At 39.2% G+C, this 19,244-nt stretch overlaps 2 protein-coding genes and 1 long non-coding RNA gene across 4 annotated transcripts in view; 1 reads left to right on the top strand and 2 right to left on the bottom strand.

The window, feature by feature from the left end:
* Positions 1-889: 889 nt before the first annotated feature.
* On the bottom strand, positions 890-18,754 carry LOC115599725. Its single transcript, XR_003988596.1, has 3 exons — positions 18,744-18,754; positions 5,208-5,211; positions 890-975 (listed from the first exon to the last, which is right to left on the bottom strand). It is a non-coding gene; the product is annotated as an uncharacterized LOC115599725 (long non-coding RNA).
* On the bottom strand, positions 7,494-15,996 carry IKBIP (IKBKB interacting protein). Of its 2 annotated transcripts, XM_030465586.1 has the most exons (5): positions 15,428-15,651; positions 13,528-13,752; positions 11,777-11,894; positions 10,121-10,929; positions 7,494-7,595 (listed from the first exon to the last, which is right to left on the bottom strand). In XM_030465586.1, exons 2-5 carry the CDS (start codon positions 13,719-13,721, stop codon positions 7,571-7,573), a joined length of 1,146 nt encoding a protein of 381 aa, XP_030321446.1. In that variant the 5' UTR covers positions 13,722-13,752; positions 15,428-15,651; the 3' UTR covers positions 7,494-7,570. The 2 variants fall into 2 exon arrangements, with proteins under 2 accessions (XP_030321446.1, XP_030321451.1); XM_030465591.1 differs by lacking the exons at positions 7,494-7,595; positions 15,428-15,651 and adding an exon at positions 15,702-15,996 and having other exon boundaries at positions 10,117-10,929.
* Positions 15,655-19,244, top strand: part of APAF1 (apoptotic peptidase activating factor 1) — a 37,761-nt gene continuing 34,171 nt past the window's right edge. The window contains exons 1-3 of the mRNA XM_030465620.1: positions 15,655-15,774; positions 18,088-18,229; positions 18,486-18,675. Of these exons, the coding sequence (XP_030321480.1) occupies positions 18,092-18,229; positions 18,486-18,675 (328 nt within the window). The 5' untranslated portion in view covers positions 15,655-15,774; positions 18,088-18,091. The remainder of the gene's footprint in view (positions 15,775-18,087; positions 18,230-18,485; positions 18,676-19,244) is intronic.

Raw genomic sequence — 19,244 nt, 5'->3', positions numbered from 1 at the left:
TTCACTATTTCCAGAGAAGTGCCAAGAACCTGTCCTTGCAGAAGTGCAGAAACTTAACTGCAGTTGTATGCACTTTGAGGCCACCATTTTGTTTGCCTGTAGTAAGTTGTTACTGTATAAGAGCAGAACTCCTTGAAGGGCTGAGATGAGACTGCAGTCTGACAGCATCCTGCTTGTAGTATCAGTGTTCTCCTTAGATTAAGGGACCCTTAGCTGTTATAGGGCCATTTCTGCTTTGGTTGGTTATCCCAACACAGTTAACTTACATATACTTGACTAATTTCTGCTTCTGTCAGCTTTGAGTCACACCAAAGAAGTCAGTCCTTTTGGTTGCACTGTGGAATTAAACAGCTGCTACCTTAACAAAAGAAAATTGTTGAACATTCTCAAAGGTATCTGACCACTAAAAGCTTATTGCAGCTTTACACTAAATAAAAGTGGCTTGCCTCTTACTTCAGCATTTGATATTCTTGCCAGCTTTTACTTCCTCTTTTAGTTTGATTTTTAGGTTTGTTTTGGGGTTTTTTCCCCCCCTGAATTATTTTCAACAGTAATCAGTAATCCTGAGTTTTGGTTGAACCGTGTGTGAAGCCATCTCAATTTTTTTTGGACCTTACTCGATACAAAGATAATAGGTTACTAGGCATGCAAGAGGAGACACACAATGTTTTGTTAAGAGAATTAATTTGATTTTTCCAGTCTTCTACAGAAAGATGAGCATGATGCCTTACTCATTTTGTAAATTCAGGAGCCTGCATTTGATTACAGTGAGAAAAATCCAGAAAATGCCTAATGGTGCATAAAGGTTTCACCAAATCCAGTACTATTTTACTCACAGCAGAGCGGGAGCTTAAGTGTCTTTTGTGCAAAACTATATGCTGCCTTTAAGTGTTTAAGCTGATGGTACAGAACTGAGCTTGGCAATCACACGTGTTTTACTGTTCCCTTGCATCCTTCAGAGCCAGAAGGGCACCACTGGAGTAGCATAAATACACTGTCCACTGCATCTTGTCTGATGTTCCTGCTGCCATTTTACATAGTGTTGAACTTCTCACCCCATGGAAGAAAACCCTCTCGGCTTCAAAAGTTTTGGGTGGTTATGCTAAACAAGCAAGCTCAGCCTTGTTTCAAATGGCTGATTTCCAAAATGAGTAAGATCTAAACCTGCTTTACTTCCTTGTGACCGTGAGAGTAAATGCATTCTTGGAGTAGGCAGTATCTTACCTGCATTATACATCAAAAGTCAAATACCGTAAGTCTAAATAAAATATTTGTACCATTCCGTTGGTGTTAATTTAAATGTATTTCATGGTGCAAGTACATACATTGTGTTGCTCCATAGTGAGTGGCAAGCTTTGAAATTATTCAACTGATTAAATGCTCTTCTCCAAGGAAGCTTTTAAAAGCATTAGCAATGACTTGATCTTGTATCAAGACTATTGATGTTAAATGAGCTTCTGAAGTTAACTTTTGTATGTTGTTGAGCTTGCTAGAAGGAAGTGTCACTTCTCTATACTGAATTTATAGGTTATTCAAAGGTATGTTTTAAGGTCTGTTGGTAGACTGCTGGAAAACATCTCAAATTCCTTCTAATCCTGGGAAAGTGAAGAAATTTTGTTAAATTTTAAGGCTGGCAGGAGAGCGAGACAAACAGCTCATGCCTAGTGTTGAGGTAGTGTGATTGGGTAACTTGACAATAACAAGCTAAAATTCAAAAGGCTCTTTCTTATTGTATACAGGGAGCCAAATTGCATTAATTTTTCTCTAGAACTGAGTCACTTGTGCAACTTTTAAATACGCACAGTAATTAGGGAATTTTAAGTCTGTTTTCTCATTGTTCAAGGGTAGACTTGAAACTATAGATGTTCAGATAATTTTATCAAGGTAAATCTGAGATAAGCCTACAAGGGGCAGCTAGTTGTTCCCCTTCTGTAACTGAGAAAGCAAAAATATACTTGATGCTCCTTGCAGTGTTGTGTTTCAATGGAAAACCTGAGAGGGGGGAGAGAATTGCCTTTCAGCTACTGCCTTTGTTGACATTCAGCTTAGGCTTGTTTGGATGCTTGAGATGAAGGGGTTGAACACAGAAAGTGCTGTTGTTTCAAGGGTCATCCACTGAAATGTTAAATGAGCTTCAGTGGTTAAAACTGTAGTATTATTATTAAACAGGTCAGCTTTGTTCCTGATAACTTCTTTACAGCATAATGTACATTTTCTGAAAGTAAGATGGGGCAGGAGAGCAGTGGTGCTTTTGTTTTCATTGCAAGGAAAGTTCAGTATCAAAAAGGAGCACTCCATTAACTGGTCACTAAACCCAAAAACCCTATTTTAAAAATAGGGATTATGTATCTGCTGCTTGTGTATATTGTTTTATGAAGGAAGAAAAAATAATAATATTTTCTTGCTATTAGTGGAGCTGAGATTAGCTTTCTGGTTTAAAGTATACTGTCTATATAGATTTGGAAGAACAACTACATTCACTCCTGTATTGTATGAGGTTGTAACAGATCAAATGTGCTTATACTTGCTGAAGTGCTTGTTGCATATCATTTTAAAATGGGCTGTAAAAACACAAACAATTGTAACTCATTTACATTTCTACATAGAAATTATGTAGTTCACAATGAAAACAATAAACATCCTGCTTTTTTATAGCAAATATGTGTACCTTGGATAGCTGAGCTTAGTAGCTACATGGTCTCATTTACAAACTGATTTTTATAACTCGGTGATGTGGGAGAAGGATTTTACTAGCAGAAACTTCTTGGCTGAACTAATGTTCTGGTGTCTAAAAGTAGATTTCAGTGTGTTCGGTTTACTTTGCTCCAACAATTTTTCAGTACTGATGACTTAAGGATGTTACTGTTTAGTTTATTTTTTCCTTGTGAGTTGCCAACAAGAATATTATTGTCCTGTTCATACCTGCATACTAAGTTAAAAGCAAAGGTGTCCTGAGGATCACTGTATCTGGGCTTCACAGGACAGTAGAGAATAGAATAATTACAGCTAGAAAGACCCTGAAGATCATCAAGTCCAATTGTAAACCTAACCCTGCCAAGTCCACCACTATTCCATGTTCCTTAAGCACCTACATTTTAAGTAGCATAGCTGTAATTTTCATTGTTGCCTGAATCTCTCAATCACTTGGTTAAATTGTTGAGGGATCCTGGAAATGAACTAAGGGGCTGTAGTTATGCTGAGCTGAGGCTTTTCCCACTGCTGACTATTAAACGAAGGAGATGAGTTTAGTAGTCTGCTTTAAATTTATGAAAAATACCTCACTGTCTGCCTCATCTTTTCCACTCTAGAAGAGCTTTGCCTCTGTCCTTGTGCCACTGTAATTAGATACTCTAAAACTTAGCTTTTTACTACAGTGGAACTCTGGGCTTGAAGGGCAAAGATTTGTAATACTGGTGAAGGTTATGGGATAATTACTCATCGCTTGTCTTCTGAGGACAACACAATGGGTGTGCTAAATTGAATTTGAGGTTGGTTTTTTTTTTTTCCTTTCCTTTACCTGTGGGACTTAAATCTTCTCTAGATTGTAGCAGCAGAGTTTTTGAAAGGATCATAATACTTTGGACTTGTACTTCCTGGAAGGAAAGGTGAGTGGTCTGCATATATCTAAAGATAAAGTGAAATTAATAGTTCTGTAACAATTTTTTTGCAAGCTTACCATGGAGACCACAAACAGGACTGCGTGGTCAGCTTTGCACTGATGGATATGTTCTGAGGTTGGGAAGTTTTTCATTTGGAGGTTAAAAGTCAAATCAGCTAGTTTTTAACCCAGGTTCATTATCTGGCCAGTGTTCCAAAGGGAGTGTACTTTTTTCGTTCAGAAAGACCTCTTTGCTGTGTCAGGTCTCCTGATTAACTGAGTGTATTTTCCACTTCACTTGTGTAGATGGTGGTCTAGTGGTTCTCCAGTTCTGCCTCTCAAGACTTTCACTGGCTACTGACCACAAATGATTAATTAAGCTGAAAAAAAAAATTACCATAGTACATAATGCAATTAATCCACTTCTGTTAATTGCATCATATGGGCCATACCGAAAGATGCAGTGGAAAGATTTCTCATGCTGTTGTATTAATGTTCTCTTGGGAGTCGTGTCTTTTGTGCTTTCCTTGGCAGGACTAACATGAGCTTCACACAACCTGCCCTCAGGATTTTTGGATTCAGTAAAATCAAGGCTTTGATATATGAATGAGATACATTTATTTATTTTGTAAGGCCCAAATTCTTATGGTGTATGCATGTACATGTATAAATGTATTTTCAGGTATGATACACAACCCACATTAGCATGGCTCATAATTCTGTACATTCTTTAATTTCTGTGACTCCTTCAAATGCCATGTGGTTATTTTAGGGGGCTTGAGAATTGTGTGAAAGAGCAAAGAGGCACTTATTGGTAAGCAGTATCTGTGGGTGCTTTTAGGAAGATTTGTTTCTTTACAGGTTTATCCTTGTGCACTTGCTCAAAGCCCAACGCAGCCTGGCTTTGAACATTTACAGTGAGGAGGCTGCCACAACTTCTCTGGGCAACCTGTGCCAGCGTCTCACCACCTTCACAGTAAAGAATTTCTTCCTAACATCTAACGTAAATTTACCCTCATTCATTTTAAAACTGTCCCCCCTTGTCCTACTGCAACATGTAAGAAGTCCCTCCCCAGCTTTCCTACAGGCCCCCTGAAGGTACTGGATTGCTGCTATGAGGTCTCCCCAGAGCCATCTCTAGGCTGAGCAACCCCAGTTCTCTCAGCCTGCCTTCCAGAAGATGTGCTCTGATCATCTTCATGGCCCTTCTCTGGACTTGCTCCAACAGCTCCATGTCCTTCCTGTGTTGGGGGCTCCAGAACTGGATATGGTACTTCAGATAGAGTCTCTCCAGAGCAGAGGGAGAGAATTACCCCCCTTGACCTGCTGGCCATAAGTCTTTTGACACAGCCCAGGACACAGCTGACTTTCTAAACTGCAAGCACACATTACCAGCTCACATTGAGCTTATCAGCAACCAACACCCCCAAGTTCTTCTCAATACTTTTCTGCCCAACCTGTAATTGTGCTTGGGATTGCCCTGACCAATGTGCATGACCATGCCCTTGGCCTTGCTGAACTTCATGAGGTTGGCATGGGCCCACTTCTCAAACCTGCTGAGGTCCCTCTGGATAACATCCCTTCCCTCCAGCGTGTGATAAGACACCACACAGCTTGGTGTTATCAGCAAACTTGCTCAGGTGCATTCAGTTTCTCTGTTGCTGACAAAGATGTTACACAGGACTGGTCCCAGTATCAACACCTGAGGAACACTCCTTGTCACTGTTCTCCATTTGGACATAAGAGATGTTGACAGGAACTCTGAATACAACCACTCAGCTAATTCCTTATCCACCAAGTGATCCATCCGTCAAATCCACATCCTTCCAGACAAGGATGTCATGGAAGGTAGTGTTTTACATGTACAAGTCCAGGTAGATTACATCAGTTGCTCTTTTCTTCCTCCCAAGAGGAAAACTTGGGAGTATGAAATAAACTATTTAACGTTGACTGAGGGCAATGAAGCAAGCAAGGTATGGAAGGCCAGCAACATGAAACAAACCAAAACCAGATAATGAATGAGGGTAAGAGTAGCGAGGGAGGGGAGTGCTGGTATCTGCCTTACAATTGATAGCCCAGTAGCTGCAAGACGGTCAGGTATGCTCACTAAACAAAAAGTTATATAGACCTTACTGAATGCTTATACTTCTTGGTATCATTTAATTGAGAGGGATTTTCATAATTACTGTATCAGTCTTAATTGGTTTCTGTAATAATTTTCATTTGTATTTAATGTACTTTCCTCCTTTTGCTTTGCTAAACCCATTTCCACCATCATTCCTTCAGCGTACTCCCAGTAGCACTCCCCGATGTCTCAGATCTCTTAAGTTCATGCTTGTCACTGAAATAGTGCCAGTGGCTTATGTGGGCTCTCTAACCTTTTGGGACCAAAGTAGCTTCTCTTTGCTAATTCTTCTGCTCACTGTATATGTTACAGGCTAACAATTAATGGATAACACTCTTAGGATTCCTGAACAGATACAGTGACACTGGGAGAAAGCCATCAGTAGGGTTAGTAGGTCTTTGAAAGCTTTGTCCAGCACTAGAATTCTACTTGCAAAAGACTTAACAGTGATGCACATTAATTATAGTTTACAATTATAAAGCCTCACAGAGAATCTTGTACCACTTATTCCATCTAAATGTGTGACAATCTTTTTGCAAGGCAAAGTCAGCAATATTTCTGGACATTTACTTACTGCTTTACTTCATTTAGCTCTTTAAATACTCATTATTAAAAAAAAAAAAAGATATATAATTTACAGAAATCATAGAGTGAAACTATTGACACAAATATTAACTATTAACTAGCTACTACAGTTGTACTAATTCTTGTTCCAGTCTATCCAGAAACCACAGTTTTATTCTCTTGAAGCAGAGAATGTAAGCTGAAGATGTTGGTCTTGGGTCCTACTTTCTTCATGAAAGCAAAGTCTTAAAGGTAAGAACAACATTTTATGCTTTGCACTGTTTTATTGTCCAAACCAAACAATTTATCAAAGATGGCATCCACAATCCTTTGGAAAGATAAATACATGCACAAGAGTTTTTACTTAGACTATAGCTTATCCCTTTAAATCAGTATGACTTTTTTCTCTGCCCTTTTCAAAGAAAGAGGACAAATATCTAAGTTTCAGAGTGCTTCTAAATGAAGCCTTTAAATATTGTCTTCTCAGTACTACACACGGAGTTCACACTCCCCAAACACTATTATTCTTTATACAGTCATATTTCACAGTGATCAGTTCATGTCTGAAATCTTGGTTATTTCATCTTTCATGCCTTTGATCTCAGTTTGAACTCTTGTTAGATTGGCCAGTTTCTCATTCAGTAATGTAATTTCCTTCTCCCGTCCTAATATATCCTCCACTAATCTTCCTACTCTCAGTGTTAGATCATTTATTAATGGCTCCAAGATGGCAAAATCCTTTTTAAGTTTGTACATCTTGGGTTTTAAATCATTTGCAAATGTAACTGTCTTCAGAACTTTTGCTCTGTCACTTTCGAGATTCAAAAGTCTATCTGAATGCTTATTAAAATCACTCCTTAACTCCGATAACGCTGTCTTTATTTGCTCCATTTTTATTGTGTTACTGGATGCCAGGCTTTGCAGTTCTGCACTCCGGTCGATGCTGCTGGTAAGTAGGTCACCTATGGTTTTTATTATCTTCTGTTCACCTTTTTCTACTTTATCTTCTAGTGTTTGCAAAGAATCTGTTAGTGCAGCCATCTCCGAGACGAGGCCTGAGATGCGCCTTATGTCAGTTTTTACTGTCACAATTGTCAGCGTTACGTTTTTTGCTACAGAAGCTGCACTCTGTTCAACACTTGAAACTGCATGAAAAAGGGTTGTTAAATTCTTCTGCAGTTCTTCTTGTTTTTTAATTATGCTGCTAGACCATGTTTTCATTGTGTAAGTATCTTCCTGCAGATGTTTGATGTGAGAAAATACTTGAAGGTCTTCCAGGTGTTTCACCGAGTTCCAAGTCTTTTCACACTGGAGGGATACAAATAAAAACATTTGACAAGATTTCCTGCTAAACAACTCGCATCAAAATCAAAGTTACACTCTAATGAAGTATCTTGCTATTCTGATACTGAAACTGAGTGCAACCCCTACATTTAGAAAATAAATTTCTTCCGCAACACAACAACAAAAAAATTTGTTTCCTTTCATTATACATAGGAAATTCAAATGTGGCTACTTTTTCTATTATAACAGAAATTACAAGGAAGGTGTTAAAAGATTTTCCAGCATGACATCTGAAAACACAAGTCATCAAATGCAGTCTTCTTCTGATGTAGTTGTACAAAGCTTATAACCTGTGTGAATATCCAGAACCTGTGAATATCCAGAGAGATATTCAGAAGCTTATAACCTGTGAATATCCAGAAAGATATTCAGAAACATTTTATAAAGATGCCTACTTGAAAATTATCTTATCCAACAATCAAGGAACACAATTAACTGATGTGGTTTTACTTTGGTAACCATAATACGTATTTTGGACAAAGTGTTGAATTTGGAGAGGAAGACAGGAAAAGACGAGTGATACTATCCTGCCCAATCCCAAATAAAGCAGAACTTTGAGACAATAAAAAACCTAAGGGACAAGCTGAAACACATTCTAAGAGACCATGTTTAGTTTCACACTAATCCTTTTAGCACTAGCATCAAGAAAAGAAGCAGCAAAGAAACAAGTATTTTTGATAGAGCTGGTCATTTTGCACTAGCACGGATATGTTTGCTTAAAACAAAACAAAATTTATGTTGTGGAGAGTTGTGCTGGTTTCCTAGGCAATACCTTCTAAGGATAAGGATTTCCTGTTCAATCCCCTTTCAACAGGGGAATGTGCCACTGGTAATTTAGCCATCCTTCCCCAAACATATGTGAAGTAGAAACACACTTGGGAACAGTATTTTAAAAACATTTCCATATGGAACAATATTTCTTAATGGACCACTTAACACTGAAGTATTTACTCCACACTGTCTTCTAGAAAAACAATTTATTTTTAATTAGATTATGCACCAGGACAGGGCAGGCAACTACAATATAATTTTCACTGAATATGACTATAAACAGACACAAATCTATATATAAGCAAAAAATATTAGAAATTGAAAGACTTTGTAACAGAGAAATATTGGTTTAATAGTCTCTTGAATAGAAAGCATTAAACTGTTTTGTGAAGATTTCAGCAGAGTTCTAGGCAAATCAATAAAACCTAAATAATTTACCTTAAGATTGATTAAGGCATCCATGTTATGGGTCCATACTATCTACTAAGCAATCTCCTTTCCCGAGTCCAGAAATAGGAAATTACCAAGACATAAGTTGGTAACACAAATTTATGAGATCCATATTTCAACAAACAGCTATCAGGCCTGGTAGGCAGTGCTACAACCTGTATAACTAGATCTATCAGACCTGTGAATAAACGAGATACTCCCTGCCCCCAGGTACATAACTCAATGGCTTTCACTAATTGCTTTTGCAGTTCTTGGTTCACCAAACTTTAGGAAACAATGTCGAGGACATTTGACTCTTTGAAATCCAATGCAATACCAGACATGTCGTGTAATGCCTAACAGAACAGTCTGCAGAAGGTTAAAACTTGTTTTTAACAGCACCAGAACAAACAAAACCACACATCCCCTCTCCCACCATCAAACTAATCAAGTGACTGGATCACACCAAACTTGCCAAATTAAATGATGGAAAATGAATCTAACAGGAGTATCTGTTAATGGGAACTTCAGTCTGTGTGTAGTCCAGAGGCCTCAATGGTGGAACCAAACTAAGCCAGTGATTTTAGGAAGTTGGAAAAGGCTGTAAATGAGGTCTAAGGAGGCTATCAGCACAGGGTCAAAGAAATCAAAGACAACACCGGCTATTATGTAATCCCCTGCTTACAAATACCAGCAACAGAGAAGGTTCACAGTAAGGGGTACTTTAACAGTGTTTTCTATAATGCTGTTGCATCTAAGCTTAGTGCTTCCCTGCATGTAATAAAATGTGTAGATCCCAGTAACAACTCTGATAAGTCTGTAGCATAAGCACAAAACATTGCAGTATACACTCTGTTAAAAGTGAGGTACAACATCTATCTGCCTAAAGGGATGAACTTTAACGGTCATTGTGTTACAGGGCCAAGGAATATAATATAAAAGTAACAATACAAACAAAAGAGTAGTGAAAACTAAATATACATTGGAATCTGATGTATCTGGCTTTGGCTTTTTTTCTTATATCTAAAGGCTTCAAATTAATTTTTAATTAAAAAACAACTTTTAATAAATAAACAAAATAATCCTTAATTTGAGAAAATATTCCTTTCCTCTTTTAACACAGTATTCTTGTTCTTTTGCCTCTTCATTACAAGTTTGCCTTCTATTCTGATCCAATGCCTATTTGATTTAATGACAATATTTCAACTATCCCTAAGGTGTTAGGGTCACATTGTTTATAATAAATTAAAGTGCTCTTTCATCAATTAAAACCCAAAGTTCAAATTCACTTATCCCCATTCTGGTCATTTTCTAAATTATAGCTTTCTGAAGTTATTTCTTTTGCTTTTGAAGATACTTTTAGGTCATGCACTACTTCATTTTGCACTTCCAGTATGCTGTCATTGTACTGTACGCCTTCAAGAACATTTTGCATCGCCATGGTATCAGAAACAGTTTTCAGCATATCCTTTTCCACAGTATACAGCTGTGTTGTCAAGTCCTCTATCTTTTTCTCCATACTTAACAATTCACTTGATAATCTAAGAATAGAGTGTATAGCATTTTCAATTTTTGGCAAATGGGTCTTGCACTCCTCAATTTTAGGTTCATAGTTTGCAAGTTTCTGATTCAGGTCTGTGTCCTTGGCTAGCAGATTATGCTGTTCTTCGTCCAGCTTTTCAACTGTCTTTGCATGTATGTCCAACTTTTGTTCAATTCTGGAGAATTCATCATCTTCTTGCCTTTTTAGTGTTTTAATATTTCTGCCTGTACTGTCTTCCAAATCTTTCACTCTTTCTGAAAGGGATTTAATTCTTTGGTCAACTTCATTAATTTGGGAAGTAATTTCTGTATGTATAAATTTCACTTCAGATTTTAAGCCACTAATGTTTGTGTTCATTTCATCCAAGCTTCTTCTCCAGGAATCTGTGACATTTTGAACCTTCTCATTAATGCTCTGCATCTTTACAGAGAAAAACTGTTGACTGTTCTGAACATCATTTATGAAGTTATGAAGAGAAGCTATTTCCCGCTCAAACTCAGTCATCATAGAGAGGGATGAGACAGCTTCTTGTAGGGCACTTTCAGAAGACTCAAGCTGCATTTATAACACAAAACAATGTCCATGTCTACTTAATGAAATTAAGAATAGAAAACCATTTGCATTTATTTAACAGAGAATAAAGTCCCTTGGAAGCCACTTCACTTGTTACAAAGCTCCTATATGAATAAGCCACAGAAAGACTGTCGAATTCAACTGTTGTTAAATTTCATTAAAAATGTGACATTTTCATTATTGTCAATCCCTTATTTTCCATGGTGGCTCTGTTTTTTTTGGTAAAATAAATCACATTGCCTAAATCATATGTAACATGTTGCAGTCTGAAGTGTAGTATATAAATATCCAAATGACATCATGTATAAATTACATCATAACGAGTGCTAAAACAGCATCACTGGCATAAGCTGTGCTACATTCTCATCGTTACCTATAAATAAAGAGGTAGCCAGCCCCAGTTTTCTACTTGGTAATGTCACAGAAAAAAATAAAGGAGCAACAAAAAACCCCATTATTATCACTTCATTATGTCTTTCACATTCTTAGAACAGGTCTACTATATAAATATGCCTCTAAGTTTTCTTCAAATCAGTGTATAGTAGAATTATACATAGAACAGTTCTTGTAGATTGAAGCATGTGCATAAATTTAAGTTTTTAGAACTAGTTTAAGAATAATATTGAGGTAAAAGCATTATATGCACATACTCAAATAATTGTATGGATTGACTCATTTAGTCACATGAAATATTCTCCAAAGGCCTATTCCCAGGCAAGTAAACCACAATCAATATTTATTCTAAAACAGTCAGTTAAGTAAATGACAACAAAGTAAAATAATGGTAAATGCCTACCAGAGATTATCTGACTAAGATGCTAATGATTACCTTCTCAGAAATGAGGTTAAATTTGTTTTCCACATCCAGGAATTTTTTAGCTTCTTGCTGTAAGAAACTGTACTTTTTTTCCATATTAGCAATTTGACCTGACTGCTGAAATAGGAACCTGCAAATTGCAAATAAATAGATAAATAGTAAACATAAGTAAATAGTTAGCATATACAGTTAGCATATACTAAGTGTTCCAAGACCTGACTGACAGCAACCTGTCAGGGGTCTGTGCTTACAGAATTTGCTAAATGAGTATACAAGCAAAAAAAAAAAAAAATTAGGATTTAATGAAGCTGATCTGTCTTCATAAGGGAGTTATCTTCCAAAAGAGGTTGTAAAAAAAAGGAAACATCCATAAATGTGCTTCGTTTTTATGCAGTATGCCGCTCAAGCAGGAAAAAATGTCAGATGAGACTACTGACATAGGGAGGGCACTACATGCTTGTAATATCTCATTTCACAAGTAAGGCAATACATTTTATCAATAAAATATTATTCAAACAATGGGAATAGAACACAAAACTAACAGAAAGTAGAGATCTCAATCCTGTACTTTTTATACATACTAGATTAATTTACTGTGAACTTGGGAGCTTTCTGAACTGTAAGTATTTTGCCCAGTGGCAAAATGGAAATGAGAAAACCAAGCAAAAAAACCCTGAATTTTGTAGGATGTTTATTAATCCCAAACCAAGGTTTATTGTAGACCATGCAGGGTATCCTTTCAGTAGTAAGAACACTTTTATCAAGAACAATAGAGTTTATTTAAAATACTGATGCTTTCGTAAACTGACATTTATTGCAGAGCAACTAGAAGTTTCAAAAGATCTATGACAGTCTGCACAAATAAAGTCAGACAATAAAAGCTAAAATTCTAGCTACTCATAGATAAATGCAAACCAGGAATAAACAGATGTAGTGTAACAAGGCAACCAGGTGCCCCTAATTGCCAGGGAGAAAAGGCCTTTCATTGGCCCCCTGGTCCTGCTCATGCGCAGTGGGGGCCTGCCCTAATCAGGCACAGGTGGGCTTAACACAAGCTCATGCCCACTACCTGGTAATTAGGGGCACCTGGTTGCCTTGTTACACTACAAACAGATATACATAAAATAGTAAATAGAGCATCACTAATAATTTTATTCTACTGTGTTCTCTTTCTCAAAGATTTAGATAATCTGGGTGATATTAAAATATGGACAAATTTTACCTTAATTTTCTATTTGACACCTAGAGTGTAATAACCTGGGACTACTTCATTGCAATGTAATATTGCTGCAAGAAGCTCAGTTTTCAGTGGAACTAAGGTACTGATGCTACTAAGATATTCTAAAACATCCTTTATAAACCTATTTGACCTTCACTTGATGATTCCACCTGAAGAACAATTTAGCACAATGCTGAGGAAATTATTTAGAGAAAACTCCACTTCTTCTGTTGATTTATTTATTACCTGCCAAATCAGCTCTGTTGTACTTATTGTCAGATTATGTTCCTCTTCACAGTTAGATGTAGTCTCCAAAGCAGGTATTTACAATTCATGAGCAAGGCACTTTTTAAACTTTAAACACAATAGAGTAGATTGGGCTTCTATAATCCCTCTCTATATAACAATAATTCCAACACTTTTGAAGACTGCTATTCTTTTCTTGACCCTTCTAGCTTTCTATAGTCACTTTAACCCACTCATATTACTCAGACAATATAGAATACAAAAGAAGGTATGAAAATCCACTTTCAAGGTTACCTACCAGGTCAGCACCAGGCAAAGAGCAAGGGACATTATACTCAAGACAGTCCATGACTCCATCCTGAAAGAGCTCAAATTGCTGCTGTTCCTGGGACTTTCCTGCTTCCCACAATTGCTGTGCTTCTCAACATTCTGTGAACCTTCTCTGGTCTTGGGTGAAGAGCTACCTTTTTTCCTCTGCTTAAATTCAGACATTTTGTTGTTTTAAAGAGCAGAAACAAGAGAGCTAGGAAACAAACCAAGAGAGTTAAAACCAAAAAGGAACAGTTAATTCTAGGCATCCCCAAATACAACCTTTTGCCCTTTAGCTACATAAATTTATTCCCAAAAATGTTTCCTTCAGTGTTTATCATGTTTTCTAGTTATGCAAACTTTTGTGAAGTGTCACAATACTTTCATAAGTCTTGCTGAATTTGTACTCATTACTATAGAGCACTGTTTTCATACTTTCCCAAAGACTGCCTTTTCAAACTTCATTTAATTTCTTTACAGAAATATTTCATCTATTGTACATTGAAAATATATTTAAAATCACATATATATTTTGAAGATATATTTAAAATCACAAGGACTGAAAGCATGATTTTTCTTTTATAGTTGATTACTGTCCCGATTTCATCTGCAATTTCAGTATACTGTTTTACTTGTAGATTAAAAAAAAATAATCTTGCCAACTCCATATTAAAGGGACAAATAAATTTCCTTTTTAAAACTGGGATTACAAATCAAGATTTAATTTAGAAACAGTTTGGTTTTAATTACTTAATGTCATGCACAGATATCAGTTAATAGAAAAATAAAGAAGATTTAAAAAATAATGCATCTAGATAATAAAAAAGCTATAATTTCCTCTTTGCTAAAATTAGGGTCCAAATAGATTCCAGCAATGTGAACCCCCAGTCTCAGAGTACAAAAGCTCATATTCAACCAACCAAATGGAAATTTAGAGTGGAATTTTTAAGCCTAATAATCTTCTGCCATGCTGCTCAAACTAGACTAGATCTTTGGTGGATCTGGTTCAGCAGTTTGAGACAAAAATGTAGTTCTTCTTTCTGAATCACTCTGTAGTCATGCAGCTTAGTCACGTATCAAAATATAAATATTTAAATAGAGATACATAGTCGCATACATGTGTAAAAGGCACTGTTTAAAACTTAAATCTGTCACAAGAGTATGAAGCTTTGAACCGTTTTTGAGTCACAGTACTAAGAAGCATGCTCAGAGTTTTATTTATTTAGGAAAAAAACCACTCTTGCTCTCCTCTCAAAATAGCAAAAATGCCATGTTATAACTTTCAAAACACCTTTGAGATTGAGAGCACGTATTATCAAGTTAAAAATGAAAGAGATCTGAGTGGTAGTTAGGGAAGCAGTTTTTAACACAGGAGCATCGATTCAGCTGTTAACAAGGACATCTACAGAGAGCATCCCCATGCGGTACAGAGGAACGAGCCGCAGCTCTCCACAGAGAGGACCTAAGACCCTTCCTCGCCCCCTCTCCCCTCAGCCTCTGCCCCAGCCCTGCCCATCGCACCTACAGTGACCGACTGCCCTCCTCCCGCTCACCCCCAAGGTACTTCCACATCCCCGCCACCCTCGGGGCTCCCAGCAAACTCCCTCAGCCCCGAAGCCCCCCACCCGCCCTCGGAGCAGGCCTGGGGACACCACCGAGCCCCGACAACCTCCCACGGCCCTCTCGCTCGCCGTGCCACCGACTCCCACCACATCGGGCCGCCTTTCCCTCCCTCCCTGCCTGGGCAGCCCAGCATCCGCTCCGACCCCCGCCACGCTCCTCCGCCGGAGCACTCGCCGTACCCTCAAAGCCTCTCCTCCAGCCTCAGTACCAAGACGGAGTGTGAGTGGGGAGAACCGTCCTGCCCCGCCGCTACCACGTTTACACACCCAGAAGCCCCACCCCGAGCCCGGGCCAGCGCCTCTCCCTTCACAGCCGTTGGCAGCCGTTGGCGGCCGTTGACAAGCCCCTGCCTCAGCCCCTGCCGCGCCACGTCACGTCAGTCGGGCGGGCGCGGCAAGCACAGCCGAGGCTCCGCGGCCTCGCGCCGGCGCGGGAGCGGCGCGCTTTGTTCCGCGCTGAGCGGAGTGCTGGCGAGCGGGCGGGGACTGGGCCGCCGTCGGGCTGGGTGGGCTGGGCCGGTCGGGCCCCGCTTGCTCTCACCCCCGGGGCCCGGAAGGAGGAAGCTCTCCGCGCTGCTCTGCTTCGCCGCCGGCCGGGAGCGGGTTCTCTCAGGGTGAGGCGAAAAGTTGTTGCCGGCGGCTCTTGACGGCTCCGCGCTGACCGCCCGGTGAGCGACCGAGGCGGGGATTGGGGCAAGGCCGTACCCGTGTGGTTTCCTCACGGCGCCCATGAGGTTGTGACTTCAGTGGCGGCTTCCACTTTTTGCCTCGGGGCGAAGTGGCGGAGGTGTCCCGGCAGAGTCCTAGGGGGAAGAGCGTCGGGGTGGAGGGTGGCGGCGGGCGGCTGATCTGAGTGCTCCGCTTTCTGTGTTGTTTTCCCCTCGGCTGAGGCGTGCCTGGGAGTGAGGTAACCCTTTGTTTGGTGTGTTTATAGCTTGTGTTTGCGAGGTGCTTTCTTCTTGTATTTGCTTCACGTGTGGATAGGTTTTATTATTTTTTTTTTCAAACCTGGACGTATTTGGACTGGTGAGCTTTCATGTCCCCTTCCTAAGCCGTGCGGTGAGGTAAAGGTAGGGAGGAAGACTTTTCCAGGCACACGATTTTCATTGAAAATAGGAAATTCTGTCAGTACTGCGGAAGAGGCACTTACTTCATCGCGGTTTTATCCAACGGCAGCTGCTCTGCATCTCCCCGGCTCCGGAAGGAGGGAGCAAAGGCAAAGGTGAACACTTGTGCAGGCAGACGTGGAGCTGCTCCGTGGAGGAACTTGCAATTGACGACGGAGCCTTTGGTCGTTGTGCAGGATGGAGTTCAGGGAGATAATTTTGATTATTTGATATTCTCGGGCAGCTGTTCGGTACTGGAAAATATTTAGATGGCAGAGAGCAGTTGTCGCCTTTTCTTGTCTCCTGGCAATTCTTTGGAGCCGTTGGAGTGAGTCCAGAGGAGCATCAGGAAGATGATCAGGGGACTAGAGTACCTTTCCTGTGAAGACAGGTTGGGAGGCTTGGGGTTGTTCAGCCTGGAAAACAGAGGGCTTCATAGAGACCCCATAGTGGCTTTCCAGTACCTGGAGGGGGCCTACAGGAAAGCTGGGGAGGGACTTTTTACAAAGGTATATAGTGATAGGATAAGGGCTAACGATTTTAAACTGGAAGAGGGTAGACTTAGGTTGGATGTTAGGAAGAAATTCTTCAGTGTGAGGGCGGTGAGACACTGGCACAGGTTGCCCAGGGAAGTTGTGGCTGCCCCCTCCCCGGCAGTGTTCAAGGCCGGGTTGGATGGGGCTTGGAGCAACCTGCTCCAGTGTGAGGTGTCCCTGCCCATGGAAGGAGGGTTGGAACCAGATGACCTTTAAGGTTCCTTCCAACTGATACCACACTGTGATTCTATGAAATGGTTAGGTGCTGAAAAGGAGGGTATACCACAGCAGTTATCTGTATTTAATGCTCCATCTTCCATCATGTGTTAAAATTGAATGTGTTTGCATGGAGTCCTGAACTTGAAGAGAACACAGAGTTTATCTCATGGGATTTGGTAAACAGGGAGTTCAGTTTCTATTGTAGTTCTGCCCGGTGCTGTCAGTCATGACCAGTGAACTTTCTCATCCTGTTGTCCCAAACACAGGATCCAATGACTTTAAAAAGTTGAGGGATGTAGTAGGTGTGGAGAAGACCTTTTAGTAGAGACAATTAGCACATCCCTAGTATACGAGCAGCTCTCACAGCCTGTGACTGTTTAATTGGCAGGTGTTCACAAACAAATTCATAGAAATGTGGAAAAGGACTTGTTTTTTGTTTGTTTGTTTTTTCAGAACTAGCAGTACATTTCTACTTTTTTAATGAATGGTTCTGTTCATGTAGTGAGCACATAAGTTTTGTGTGTAATTATGAGTCTAAATAATTGTTAAAGATTTAAATTCTTTTTAAACCTACTTTGTATGCCTCTAAGTAGAGCAAGCAGAGAAATACTGTAGTCAGGTTAACTAATAAAACTCGGATGTTTTTATTAAATGTAATAGTAAATGACATCTAAGTAATAATTAAAAAATACTGTTCATATTCACAGTACCCTGTGAACTATTACAGCTTAACTACTTATATGCCTTTTTTTTTTTACCTTGTTGAAAAGGAATATTAGGTTTCCGCAGTGATTTCTTGATGCAGCTGTACTGTCCAGCCAAGCTAGACTAGTGAATCATAAGCAGTATAATTACATTAATTTAACAGTAGTATGAAAGTGTCTATACCAAGACAGAACATAAAAAAAACAACTATTTTTTTTTTTGCGTTCTGCATTTTGTAGCATGAGTTTTCCTAAGATTCACTGTATTTTCCACCAATGCAGCTATGTTAGAACTTTTATCCTTGGACATAAATTATGTTCTCATTCTTACTTGACTTCTCCTCTCTTCTTTCACACTGAAGAAATATGGATGTCAAGAGTAGAAATTATTTACTTATGAATCGTCAAGCACTGGAAAGAGACATCAAGACCTCTTACATTATGGATCGAATGATTTCTGATGAAGTACTAACATTACAGGAGGAAGAGAGAGTAAAACAACAGGTATCATCTCTATGTGTTATTTATCTTCCTAGTCTACTCACATATTCTGTTTAAAGACAGTAATTTCTGTCTACATCATTCCTGTATTCAGCAAATTCTTAAGTGTATGCCCAGCACACCATTTTTATTGTACTTCACAATGTTTACGTGAAGGCTATTTCTGTAACTATAAGCAGTCTTCAGTTGACAGAGTAACAGACTACATGATTTTTAAGGTTTTAGTTTTGTATAACATCTCTTTTAATGTTTTTTCTAGAATACACAGAAGGAGCGAGCAGCTATGCTAATAAACATTATTCTTACAAAAGACAATAATTCATACAGATCCTTTTATAATGCACTACTTCATGAAGGTTACAGAGATCTTGCTGCTCTTCTTCAGGACGGCATCCCTGCCATCTCCTCTGGGAATGGAAAGAGTTCAGTGGATGGAATGACTTCATACGGTCAGTGTAGCTGCAGCAATTCCTATGCTTGAAAGTAAAGAAAAATTGTTATAGTGAAATGAGGCAACCAGGTGCCACTAATTACCAGGGAGTGGGCATGAGCTTGTGTTAAGCCCACCTGTGCCTTAGGGTGGGCCCCCACTGTGCATGAGCAGGATTAGGGGGCCAATAAAAGGTGAGGCTTGAAGCACAGGCTCAGCTCAGTCCTGAGCAAGCCAGTGGAGAGGTTGGTTGAATCTGTAGCAGTAGCACTGAGCCAGGCTAACCAGTCCTGAGGGCAACAGACTCAGAGCACTATTTGGTTGTCTTGCTACAAATTATATTTTTTTATTCCTAAGTTACCTCCTATAAAAAATGAGTAGATGGTGCATTCACTTGTTTTCATAGTGTAGCAGTCAGTATTTCTCTACTTAATGTATTTAAAGTGGCAGGAGAATTACAGCAGTTGTGACTGGTATAGGTCTTGAAAATGTTCATATTTAGTAATTATTTCAAAGATGGGAAACCTGAAGCTGTCAGTTTTCTCTGTAACGTTTTTATTGTATGTAAAGAGAAACTCTTTCTTATTT

This window comes from Calypte anna, chromosome 1 (genome assembly GCF_003957555.1).
Source record: "Calypte anna isolate BGI_N300 chromosome 1, bCalAnn1_v1.p, whole genome shotgun sequence".
NCBI lineage: Eukaryota > Metazoa > Chordata > Aves > Apodiformes > Trochilidae > Calypte > Calypte anna.
The sequence above is the reverse complement of the archived record's forward strand: the minus strand, read 5'-3'. Positions and strand labels throughout refer to the sequence as shown.